The sequence below is a fragment of the Neophocaena asiaeorientalis genome, unplaced genomic scaffold (genome assembly GCF_003031525.2).
Source record: "Neophocaena asiaeorientalis asiaeorientalis breed wild unplaced genomic scaffold, Neophocaena_asiaeorientalis_V1.1 scaffold246, whole genome shotgun sequence".
NCBI classification, from domain to species: domain Eukaryota; kingdom Metazoa; phylum Chordata; class Mammalia; order Artiodactyla; family Phocoenidae; genus Neophocaena; species Neophocaena asiaeorientalis.
In genome coordinates, this window is record NW_020174551.1 from 4421765 (window position 1) to 4434797 (window position 13033).

At 36.8% G+C, this 13033-nt stretch overlaps 1 protein-coding gene and 2 non-coding genes across 5 annotated transcripts in view; all 3 read left to right on the top strand.

Moving 5' to 3' along the window:
- The window catches only part of NOP58 (NOP58 ribonucleoprotein), a 26830-nt gene extending 16935 nt beyond the window's left edge, over positions 1 to 9895 (top strand). For all 3 annotated transcript variants that reach the window (XM_024757374.1, XM_024757375.1, XM_024757376.1), the window contains 8 exons: positions 618 to 763; positions 1373 to 1499; positions 3146 to 3309; positions 4184 to 4318; positions 4571 to 4632; positions 6544 to 6677; positions 9040 to 9200; positions 9591 to 9895. In XM_024757374.1, the coding sequence (XP_024613142.1) occupies positions 618 to 763; positions 1373 to 1499; positions 3146 to 3309; positions 4184 to 4318; positions 4571 to 4632; positions 6544 to 6677; positions 9040 to 9200; positions 9591 to 9641 (980 nt within the window). In that variant the 3' untranslated portion in view covers positions 9642 to 9895. The remainder of the gene's footprint in view (positions 1 to 617; positions 764 to 1372; positions 1500 to 3145; positions 3310 to 4183; positions 4319 to 4570; positions 4633 to 6543; positions 6678 to 9039; positions 9201 to 9590) is intronic.
- LOC112407922 (small nucleolar RNA SNORD11B) lies at positions 814 to 899 on the top strand. The gene has a single exon (XR_003004853.1). It is a non-coding gene; the product is annotated as a small nucleolar RNA SNORD11B (small nucleolar RNA).
- LOC112407921 (small nucleolar RNA SNORD11) lies at positions 1655 to 1738 on the top strand. Its single transcript, XR_003004852.1, has one exon. It is a non-coding gene; the product is annotated as a small nucleolar RNA SNORD11 (small nucleolar RNA).
- Positions 9896 to 13033: the final 3138 nt, after the last annotated feature.

The following is a 13033-nucleotide window of genomic DNA, read 5'->3' on the forward strand; positions in this document are numbered from 1 at the left end:
TGTGTCCCCTGCATTGGCAGGCGGACTCCTAACCACTGTGCCTCCAGGGAGCCCCTAATTTGGTTTTTCTGGAAATGGTTTCTTATGGTTAATGGTTTCTTATGGTTAATGAAATTACCATTAATAAGGACAACTGTGGACTGGGGGTATCCTGCAATATATTAATAATAATTAATATTAAAAATAGTATTGCTATCTATACTGTTAGTGTTAAATTGTATACTATTAGTACAGCAATATTAGTAGAAGAACGTAGAGGATTGTTAATAAATATGAGTTACTTGGCTCATATTATATTATCATATTACTACCCCTAAGAATTCATGGCCCTAGCTTCAGTATAACCTTAGCTACTAATTGTCTATCACAGTATTGTAAGTCCTGTTTCATGGTGTATTTTGTTTATTTTGTTATCTGTAGTTTTTTGGAGGGAGGTGGTGGGGAGAAAAATCAAGCCTTTTTATGAGGAAAGTTACTAGGTCAAACTTGTTCGCTTTTTGTTTTGTTTAGGCATCCTTTTCATTGGCTTATCTCTACTTTTTTTTTTGACTGTTTGGTGGATTTTATATAATTTGTTGAAGAGTGATTCTCCCTCATCCTCTGCAAACATTCCATAGGCGATAGGAAGAATTATGCCTCGGCCACACTTTCTGAATTACTGCCAGAAGAGGTTGAAGCAGAAGTGAAAGCAGCTGCAGAGATATCTATGGGAACAGAGGTTTCAGAAGAAGATATTTGCAACATTCTGCATCTCTGCACTCAGGTAAACTATACACATAGGGAAACTAGTTGTGGTACCAGCTCTGTAATTTCTGATGGCAATGATGATTTTTTAATGTATTGTTCACCTGATAAATAAATATGAGGGTGTTCAGTCACTACCTCATCTGATGCCATCTTGATTTATACTTGGGGAGATATATACTAAAATGAAGTTAAGAGTACTGTCTAATTTATTTATATTGTTAGCATTATCTGAATAATAAATCCATTGAAAAGGCTGAGAAGTATAGCTTCATTTATTTAATTCTAACTTTTATGTTTGTAGCCTGTATTTTTTCTCCCTCTCATTTGAAGATAGCTATATGAGAATCACGGGATGACAGAAATGTCTAGCCCTTGGAGTGTTTTAAAATAACAGTAATATTGATTAACATTATTTTTAGCCAGTGTATTAGCTTGTTTCCATACATTATCTTATAAGATCTTCACAACAGCCCTTTTATAGGAAACTGAGGTAAGAAATGGTTAATTTTCTCAGGTTGTACAACTGCTCTATGATAATTTGGGACTCCAATGTTTTAGACATGTGAATTTTATACTATTTTTACTCTTGTCATTTATGACTTATTCATTCTGTTCCCTACACCAGGTGATTGAAATCTCCGAATATAGAACCCAGCTCTATGAATATCTGCAAAATAGAATGATGGCCATTGCACCCAACGTTACAGTCATGGTTGGTGAATTAGTTGGAGCACGGCTTATTGCTCATGCAGGTGATGATTTTAATGTAATTTGTAAACATGGGTATTGAGAGTTGAGTTGTTTTCTAGGTAGGATTTTTTTTCTTTTATCTTTAAACTACACTTATTAAAGTAATTCTAGGTAATAAATAGAAGTAAATGGTATATTTGTGAGGACTAAGGCCCAGGTGTTCAATGATGATTTTTATTTGTATGCCTGATTTCCTTTCGGATAATGAAGGCATCTTTAGTCACTGCCTCTTCTGAGACACCTGTGGTTCCTTGTCAAAAGTTTGTTATGGTTAATTAGAACAATCAGATGAATGCAGGAGGATGAAATCAGTTAGTATAGGCTTACCTCGTTTTATTGCACTTAACAAATACTGCCTTTTTTAAAAATTCAAAGTTTGTGGCAGCCCTGTGTAGAGCAAGGCCATTGGCATCATTTTTCCAACACCATTTGCTCACTTCATGTCTGTGTGCCACATTTTGGTGATTCCCACAATAATTCAAACTTTTCCATTCTTACATTTGTTAACATTGATCTTTGGTCAGTGATCTTTGATGTCACTACTACAACTTCCTGAAGGTGAGTATATGTTTGTTGAATTTTAAACACGTATCTAGTGGTTGAGCAACTGCATTAAAATTGATGTTTTCTGGGGAAATCCTTGGCGGTCCAGTCGTTTTGACTCCACGCTTCCACTGCTGGGGGCCCGGGTTCAATCCCTGGTCGGGGGACTAAGATACCACAAGCCGCGTGGCCAGGCCAAAAAAAAAAGAGAAAGAGATTTTTTTTTTTAATTGTTTTCTGACAGAAAATCAGTGCAGCACATCTAACAAAGCATCAACTTTAATACCTAATTATTGTGCTTATATTTCCTCGTCCATATCTTTTTTTTTTTTTTTTTTTTTTTTTTTTTTTTGGCTGCGTTGGGTCTTCATTGCTGCCCATGGGCGTTCTCTAGTTGTGGCGAGCGGGGGCTACTCTTTGTTGAGGTGCGTGGGCTTCTCGTTGCAGTGACTTTTCTTGTGGAGCACAGGCTCTAGGCGTGCGGGCTTCATTGCTCTGCGGCATGTGGGATCTTCCCGGACCAGGGCTCAAACCCATGTCCCCTGCCTTGGCAGGTGGATTGTTAACCACTGTGCCACGAGGGAAGTCCTCCTCATCCATATCTTAAACGAGGGGTAAATAAAGTGTAAGAAGTTTATCACATAGATCTACTGAGATGTCCTAATACTAAATTTTCACTTTATTTATCTGTATGTCTTTTCATATCTATAGTAGTAGGATATCTGATGTCTAAAATAAATCTCAGAAAAATAGGGGCTAGATGGGGTGGTGTCTGTGAATACATGTGTTTTTATCTCTCCCATGGTATGCTAATGAAATGTGAAATAGTAATACCATCTCTTCAGGCAAATAAGTAAAATTGAACAAGTAACCTTCAACTTGTCATAGACATTCATCACAGACCTCTGCTTGTGGTGGTAATGGATGAATCACAAATGCTGAGATATCAGGAATTTGGGGTAATTCCAGACTATAGAATCCTGTATTATATCAGATTTTTATTTACTCTGATGGCTATAATATTAAGACTATAGGTCTTTTTAATATATGGAACTTTCAAATACTTGCAAGTACATTCCTGGTAACTACTTCTTTTCTTTTGAAGGTTCTCTTTTGAATTTGGCCAAACATGCAGCTTCTACAGTTCAGATTCTTGGAGCAGAAAAGGCACTCTTCAGAGCCCTCAAGTCTAGACGAGATACCCCTAAGTATGGTCTCATTTATCATGCTTCACTTGTAGGCCAGACAAGTCCCAAACACAAAGGAAAGGTCAGTTACGGTTTTCCTGGAGTAGGCCTTTCTTTCCTCCAAACCATTTTCCTCCTACTGTTTCTTTTTCATCAAATAGAGAATGGTGAATTCTTTAAATAAACATTTATGTACACTGAAAGAAAAGGTTAGAAGAAAGTGTTATTGCTTGCTGTTACTATTTTTCTAGACTCCACCCATTGGTGGGGACAGGGACGGCACATCAAGTTTTCTGTGTGGCAGGAAACCAATTTAACATCAATATTTATGACCTATAAAAAATAATAGCACATACACTGTGCTAACACTTGATAGGACTTTAGTGAATCCTCTTAATAGCCTTATGAGTTGTAGGTGTCTATTTTACAGAGGAGGAAACTGAGGCTTAAAGTACTTTCAAGCTTTTTACAGGATACATAGTTTAACAGGAATTGAAATGTTATAAAATTCAGAGCAGAGTGATGAGGCAGATAAAGGATTCAGTAAAATAAAATGTTAGTTAAGCTTGCGGGGGCTGGGGGCTATACTTAATCTGGATGATCCCATGGTGTAGGACTAATGTCACATAGTAGAAACTAAGGGAAGATGGAAGAATGGTTTGAGCTAGTTTTAGACATAAGCTACTACAATATCTTTTCATCCAACAAAATAATGGTGGTTGTGTATATAACCAGTTAGCCATCATTCTGTGGCAGAGATTCAAATAGAAGATTAAGTGGCTTGAGTTGTATGGTTTACAATACTTTTGTAACTCCTGATTTTTCAAAAATCCTAGAGTGAATTGTAGAGTCAATGATTCATCTGTAGTGTTCTCATGAATAAATTATTGAGAGAATTTTTTATATCTCATCTTGGAGTATAGTTTGAATGCCTCTAATTTCAAGTTCTCTATTAGATTTCTCGGATGCTGGCAGCCAAAACTGTTTTGGCCATCCGGTATGATGCTTTTGGTGAAGATTCCAGTTCTGCGATGGGAGTTGAGAACAGAGCCAAATTAGAGGCCAGGTTGAGAACCTTGGAAGATAGAGGGGTAAGAATCACACCCTGCATATTGCAGAAGTGTTACCTGTCAAAAGTTAATAAACCATGAGTAGTTTATGTACTTTTTCATTTCATTTGCTAACCAGTTTTACTCTTATGATACATTTTAGTATGTCTAATATATTCTTTTTCTGCCTGCTCTTAACAGTTTACCTAATATATACTAAGAATTGACATACTACCATATATATTATAAAGAGATTATGTCTTAGAAAACTATTAATGATTTTTCTTTTCTTAGATACGGAAAATAAGTGGAACAGGAAAGGCATTAGCAAAAGCAGAAAAGTATGAACATAAAAGGTGAGTGAGTACATTTGGGAGAGCATGAATGAACAATTTTTGCTTATTTAAATGTTAATTGTTGACAGTTTTTTTGTTGTTGTTTAAAACAACTAAGTATCCCCCTAATTTATTTCTTTGCCATTTACAGTTTTCCATATTCATGTCTAGGGTTTTTTTTTTGGTTTTTGGGTTTTTTTTGCGGTACACAGGCCTCTCACCGCTGTGGCCTCTCCCGTTGTGGAGCACAGGCTCCGGACGCGCAGGCTCAGCGGCCATGGCTCATGGGCCCAGCCGCTCCACGGCATGTGGGATCCTCCCAGACCGGGGCACGAATCTGTGTTCCCTGCATCGGCAGGCGGACTCTCAACCACTATGCCACCAGGCAAGCCCCACGTCTAGTTTTTAATCATATACACATTTTTACGTTGTTGCAATAAGTACATATAATATATTTGTTTTGGCCTTTTTCCTTAATATTTAATTTACTCATTTTCAGATATTGATAATAAATATTTTTCCTTCATAGTTCCTATATAGTATAACATTTATCGAAACCAAAGTCCATTCAGAGTTAAGTCACAGGGAAACCTGTTTTTTTTTTAAAAAGAGTCAAAAGACAAAGGAAAAGTCTAAAAGTGGCTAAGAGGCATGATAAGTATTCAGACCTCACTATGAAATTACAAAAGATACTTGTGGGGAGTGGTGTTTTTGTTACTATTTGAGATAATGTTCAATACTGATGAGGTTGCAATGATAGAAATAGAATGTGGAAAAGAGATTGATGGTATATGTCAGCCTTAAAAACATTTCTAGTCATTAATCCATAAACTGCTTTTAGGACTTCTTACAGTCCTTCAGTAAAATCTTATAAGTGGGCAGGGAAAGCAATATAGTAACATCTCATTATAAATATGTATTTAGATATATGTTTTAGTATACACATTCATAAAAATTGTTTTCCTTTATTCTGGAAAGAAACCAAATGTATTCAGTTACGGGCATTAATTAACATTTACTTTTATATTGTGAATTTTCTAAGATCTCTACAATGACCATGTATTTTATAATTTTTAAAGCCTAATTTGTTGTGTTTAGTTGAAAAAAATGTGGATCTTTGTTTTGGGGCTTTGTTTTTGTTTTTCTTTTTTTTACAGAAAGTCAAAAGTTAATAACACATATATCTGGGAGAGACCCAGGAGAACCTAGTCACTACTTTGTTTCTTAAGTTATAAATGTTTTTAACCTATAAAAGTTAACAGCCGTGAGCCTGCAAGATAGCTTAATAGAACATTCCTTAGCTTGTTTTGAACAATGTTTTAATGTTCCCATGCCATTATACTTATGACTTTAAACACATGTGCTTAAAGCACCAATTATGAGGTTTAGTTCACATTTTTGGCATGCAGTACTTTAATTTTTTTCTACTTTGTTAGAACAAAAGCAAACATTTGGGTTTCAAGGAATCTTTATCCATATCTATCCCTTCTTGTTCCTCTGCTGCTTGGAATCTTGTGATGGAGTATTCTGTATTAAATTTGATTTAGGGTTTTTGTTTTGTTTTTCATTGAATTGCCCAGTGTTCTAAAACTCGAATTGGTTCAGTTTTTACTTTCTAGTGTAATCATTTGGTATAAAGAGATTTCCTCCATTTTTTCCCCTATGCTGATTGACTATTTTTCTATACTATAGTCACTACACTGATTACTAAAACAATTCATTTAGCTCACCACTTCTCTTGAAGTGTGACCTACTGTTGACACCTCTTTACCTTTTGGAGACTTTTTCATAAACTGCCCTAAAGCCACTAAAATGAAACAGCATTGTATGTTTGTGTAAGTATTACCTAATGACGTTTCCTTTTAAATCTCTTTAGAATTATTTGATTACTGATATTTGTAGGGATTTTATAAAATTCTATGGCTCTTTCAGTGAAGTGAAGACTTATGATCCTTCTGGTGACTCAACACTGCCAACCTATTCTAAAAAACGCAAGATTGAACAGGTAGACAAAGAGGATGAAGTGGTTGAAAAGAAGGCCAAAAAAGCCAAGGTTAAAATTAAAGGTTAGTTTGAATTTTTTTTAATGTCATTTATACTCTTATTCCTTAAGAAGTACAGACTTCATAAATCTTAGGAAAGTACATACCACTGAACTTTATTGCAAAACCATCCATATTGAAAGCTAATGGTGTTTTAATAAACCATCATGTTCTCTGGGAATAGTTAGGATATTGTTAAATTTATCATGATTCATAGAGGAATGTGAGAAGTGCCTCTTTGAATATGTAGGATTATTCTAAGTGTACTAAAACTTTAGTTTCTACCATCTGAACTATTTTGAGAATCAGCTTAAAATGGAAAAAAAAGGTATGTGGTTTCTAAATTAGTTGTTGTTATATATATAGTAGAACATAGAATTGATGCAGCACTACTTTTCGTCATTGTTTCTGTTACATGGAAAGGACTAGAGTAATAACTGGGTAGCCTGCCAACAGAGTGATAATATTTAATAGGTGCTCACCAGTGAACTAGGCTCTCTTGCAAAGTTGATAACTGAGCTCCCCCATTTATTAGCTGTACCTGTGTTGAGTTGCCTACCAGCTGGTCTAGCAAGAAAGGCATTAAAGCAATGACTGATATAATTTTGGGTTTCTAAATAGCTTAGTGGTCAAAAATACTATCAGCAAATGTGGACTCCTGCTCTGGGTAAAGAAAATATAAACAAGTTATTTATTTAAGTGATTCTATTTCCTTACTGAACAATAAGGAGATCCGTAAACCCATCAGTAACATTTGAAACACCCAACTCCAGATTTGTATCTTTACTCATATATCCATTAAGCTTTTCAAACTTAACATTCCTGGACCCTTGCTACTCCCAACCTGTGGCTCCATAATATTCTCCATCTTATAAATGGCAGTTCTAGTTGCTTTGGCCTTTAACACTGACTCTTCTTATAACCCAAGTCTATTCTGGCAGCAAATCCTCTTAATTCTACTTTTTTTTTAAAAAAAATTTTTTTTTGTTTGGTTGCACCAGGTCTTAGTTGTGGCAGGTGGGCTCCTTAGTTGTGGCATGCGAACTCTTAGTTGCGGCACACATGTGGGATCTAGTTCCCCAACCAGGGATCAAACCCAAGCCCCTCTGCATTGGGAGCGCAGTCTTAACAACTGTGCCACCAGGGAAGTCCCTTAATTCTACTTTGGAAGTGTATCTAGAACTGAACCACTTATACCCATCTCTGTTATTCTTAATGTAGTAGCTTCAGTGGCACCCCCATTAGCTCTCTGATCTAATTCTACTCCTTGCTCACTCTGCTCCAGCCACATTGGATTCCTTGCTATTCCATGAACCTGCCAACCCCCCTTCCTTCCTAAAATAACCTTAGCATTTGCTCTTCTCTTTACCTGAATATTTTCCCTTAATATAGGTGCATAATTCACTCCCTTCCCTCTTTTATTTTATTTTTATTTCTTTTTAATTCCTTGGCCACACGGCATGTGGGATCCTAGTTCCTCGACCAGGGTTTGAACCCCTGCCCCCTGCAGTGGAAGCATGGAGTCTTAACCACTGGACCGCCAGGGAAGTCCCCTCCCTTCCCTCTTTTAGGTATCTGCCTAACTATCCTGTCTAAAATGTCCACATGTATTGCCCTCCTCAGTGTTCCTCTTCTTTATCCTTAGGACTGTTTACTATGTAAAATATTTTATAGCATATCTTTTTTTCTTTTTTTGGTCTCCATTCTCCTACTAAAGTAAAAGATTCATAAAAGCAGGAATTTTTGTCTGTGTTGTACCTTGCTGTATCTCTAGTTGTCTAGAACAAGCCCTGGTGTATAGTAGATACAAAGTAAGTATTTGATCAATGAATTTCTAATGATAGCAACCAATTATTAAGTCCTCATTCTAATGTGCCAAGCATTCATGCTAAGCATTTTGCATAAATTTTCATGTGTTAAATCATTAAATCCTAGAAATTGTCCAGTGAGGTAGACATTACTAAATTTTATAAGGATGAGGAAGTTGAGTTTAATAAAGGTTGTTAAATGACTTACTCAGGGTTTCAACAGGTTGGATAAACCCAAGTCTCCTAACTCCAAACTCCTATTAATCATTTCTAATATAATTGACTAGTCTTCCCAAAAAAGTGGGTTTGGTAATCAGATGATTTGTTTTAATCCTGATCTCTCTATATAGCTACATGATCATGAGAAATTTACTTCTCTGAGTTTTCTATCATTTAGAAAGTTAGTAGTAGTATACTAGGTAGATATTTGAAGGATCTTTGCAATTATAAAATTATGTAATAAACATTGGATAGTTGACCTGAATGACAGGAAAAAACTAAGACTCTCAAAGGGGTTTTGAGGGAGAGAAGTCTGATACAATGTTAATTGTAGTATCTTTACACTTAACCTTATTCAGTTGAAGAGGAGGAGGAAGTAGTAGAAGTAGAAGAAGATGTAGTAGAAGTGGTGGAAGAACAGGAGACATCTGTGAAGAAAAAGAAGAAAAAGGACAAGAAGAAACACATTAAAGAAGAACCGCTTTCTGAAGAAGAACCATGCACCAGCACAGCAATTGCTGTATGTTTGTTTTTAATTACCAATACTTTATTGACATGGGCAGGGTTTCTATATTTTATTCTACTCTGTATATTAGAAATGAACAGGTAGTTTTTAAAAAATGGTTTCATTGATAAGGAAGTACAACAACATTGTTGTGTTTATATTATAAAGGGCCATTTCCTAAACCTAGAACCTTATTGCAAAATGGGTTTTGTTTAAGGGTGGAAAAGAACATCATTTGGTACAGGTGATAAAGGTGATTTTATATTTTTAGATTTTAGTCTTTGCTCCAAACTTGTTTTCCAGGGAAATAGAATAGACCTACTTTGCTTTTTATGAGGAAAAGCTGTTTTTAATCACTCATACATTTACAGGTCTTTCAAAAGCATTCTTGTTGGTTATTTTCAGAGTCCAGAGAAAAAGAAGAAAAAGAAAAAAAAAAGAGTTAATGAGGACTAATGGAAGGAACCATTCTTTCAAAGATTTCTTAATTGAATCACCTGGATACATCATGCTTAATATTCAGTCAGAAATACATCAGAGATGCTCTCTAAAATAATCAGTGGGAGGTTGGATGAAACAAAATGATTAATCATCAATAGCATTTCATACCTATTTGTGTCTTAACATCACATCAACTGTGTTAATTTTATTATATCATCATTTCTTAGAATATTTGTTATACAAATAAAAATATTTTCTTTGTATTTTAAGGCAGTTCCTGTGGTTTCTCTGTTTTATGTAGAGAATTTTTGGCCATTTCTGTATGTTATTTAGCATTTGATGATTAGTATTTTGATAATTATACCTGAAAAGTGAGAGTTGTGAACCATTAATTTGAAACGTAGCCTTTTGGAAGGTAGCAATTAGATGGACCAGTTTAAGAATCCCAGTCTAATATGTTTCTCTTGCCTTTTTGGACTGTCTTTAATTTTTCTCCTGTCTTTAAGTAAAGTTGTCTTTTGTGTTCAAGGTTTTAAAATTAGGTGAGCAAAACATTTTGGTGTCTCTTCAGGAAGAAAAAAATTGTTCCTAACTTTATTTGTTTGCATTTCTGAAAGGTACAAGAAAATCATTATTAATCTAGACACTGATTTATTTTTAAAGTAATCTAAAGTGACTTAAAGGATAATACGGGGCTTCCCTGGTGGCACAATGGTTGAGAGTCCGCCTGCCGATGCAGGGGACACGGGTTCGTGCCCTGGTCCGGGAAGATCCCACATGCCGCGGAGCAGCTAGGCCCGTGAGCCGAGGCCGCTGAGCCTGCACGTCTGGAGCCTATGCTCCGCAACGGGAGAGGCCACAACAGTGAGGCCCGCGTACCGGAAAAAAAAAAAAAAAAAGTATAATACAAGGTTATTTATAGTAAAGAATGGGGGGATTATAAAGGGAAAACAAGATGAGCAAAAATAAAATGTCAGTAGGAGTGAGGTGTAAACCAGGACATAGAACACTGAAGAGAAATCTTTGTTTCTAAAAGGTGGTGTATAATAAATGAATGGCAGCCATATAGTCATGACAGCTACAAGTTTCATGGACTTTTATGTCTTGCATCTTTGGGTATGCCACAGGCATGGTGCGAAAAAACCCAATTTAATAAAAGCATTCAGCAGTGGAGGAGCTATAATGACTAAGCTTTTGAGTTCCACCTCTGCTTTTCGTGTAACCTTGGGCAAGTCAAGTCAACAGCTCCTGACATTAATCCCTCATTTGCAAATCAGAGACAATGGTCAACTTTCCTCCTAACAATCATTTGTAGAAAATGAAATAGTACAAATTTTCAGAGATGGAAATACGTTTCTGATGTAGATGTTTTGATTGAAGTAAATGCTACATGAAGTACATGTAGCCATCTCTAGAAACTTTTATGTAATAAAATTGGCTTTTTTGCCTCCAGGAGAATATTGTCATTTTGGACCACCTACTCCAGACACATCCTTGATTTGGGACATAACAGACTTTTTTTTTTTTTTTTTTTTTTTTTTTTTTTAATGCGCCACCAGGGAAGCCCCAGACTTATTTTTAACAAATTTTGATGAAAGGAGTCTGTTGATGTGTTAGGGACTGTATAGTCCAGAAGCTTTATATCTGAAAAAAGATAGACCTTGAGAATACTAATTAATAAGCTTCTACTCGTTGAGTGGTCTCCTGTAGGCCTGTAGGAAACCTAGATGAATCACAGACCTATCCACTTTCTTAAGTGCTAAAGTCCTAACTATTTAAAACACTAACCAAGGGAATTCCCTGGCAGTCCAGTGGTTAGGACTCAGCGCTTTCACTGCCCAGGCTGCGTTCAATCTCTGGTCGGGGAATGAAGATCCTACAAGCCTCTCCGTGCGTCCAAAAGAAAAAGAAAAAAACACTAAGCGAAAGGTAGGTTGTGGTTCTTTGTGCTAAAACAAAACACTTGTCCTATTGAAAAGCCTTGAGAACTTAGGCTGGAATGGGAAGCTCAAGTGAATTGTATGTAGCTAATTTTGATTAGCAAATTTGAAGAATTTCTGTGACAAGGCCACATAAAATAATCCATGCTTAAAAAGTTACTGATTGTCCTCCATCCCCTTCCCTTCAAAAATGCAAATTTATATTTTCTGGTTTAAACTACTGTATCTCTCCAGGGTCTGCTGGGTCCTCAGTATGCTTACTTATCAAGACCTTGGCTGAGCTCTGCCCTCTCTCCAGAACTCCAGCCTCAGAACACTTTCTCCAGTTCTCTGTCCTTGAATTCTCTTCAATCCATTTGTTGCCTTTCTAAGGCAACAAATTAAAACTTGGCTCTGGGGACTTCCCCGGTGGTCCAGTGGTTAAGAATCCACCTTCCAATGCTAGGGGACTTGGGTTCGATCCCTGGTTGGGGAACTACCCACATGCCGTGAGGCAACTAAGCCTGCATACCACAGCTAGAGAGAAGCCCGTGCACTGCAACGAAGACCCAGTGCAGCCAAATGGCTGCATATTTCTCAGTCTTAGCTTTGGTTGACTATCAATTTAACATGGTAAATCAGTGTTCATGCCAGCCTCACCATTTTTTCATATCAAAGTGTTTAGTATTTTTCTTTCGAGTATTTGGAGTTTTTGTTTTTGCTGGTTTCTTTTGCTGGTTATTACAAAGCTGCAGTGAATGTTTTTGTACATTTATCTTCATGTACTTGTGTTCCTGTAGGATAAATTTCTAAATGTAAAATTTCTGCATCAAAGGGATCAAGTGTAAAATAGTGTCAGTTTGCCTCGAAAATATTGTAATTTATATGCCAACTAATAGTGGTAAGAGAAAGCTCCTGTTTCAGGAACTGTCATACTTGTCTTTTTATTAGCATCTACCCCAGCCTCTTACTTGCTAACACAGTTTTTTTTTTTGTTTTTTTTTTTTTTGCGGTACGCGGGCCTCTCACTGTTGCGGCCTCTCCCGCTGCGGAGCACAGGCTCCGGACGCGCAGGCTCAGCAGCCATGGCTCACGGGCCCAGCCGCTCCGCGGCATGTGGGATCCTCCCCGACCGGGGCACGAACCCGTGTCCCCTGCATCGGCAGGCGGACTCTCAACCACTGCGCCACCAGGGAAGCCCCGCTAACACAGTTTTGTACATGGTAGTTAAGTTTTTTAAAATACTAACTTGAATTAATTGGTTTTAAATTCGATAATTTTCCCTTTCTATTTTTTGAAATTCTGTAGTCAGGATGTACAAGAGGATTCCAGTTTATCAGTACAGAACTGAATCATATTCAAGATTATACACTCCCACCCAACCCTGTGCTACTTCTCCAAAGAGGGAATTTGAGTAGAAAAAGATAACTTTTCTTCAACACACTATACCACTAGGTGCCGGAAAATACAGATCAATGACTCCCACCC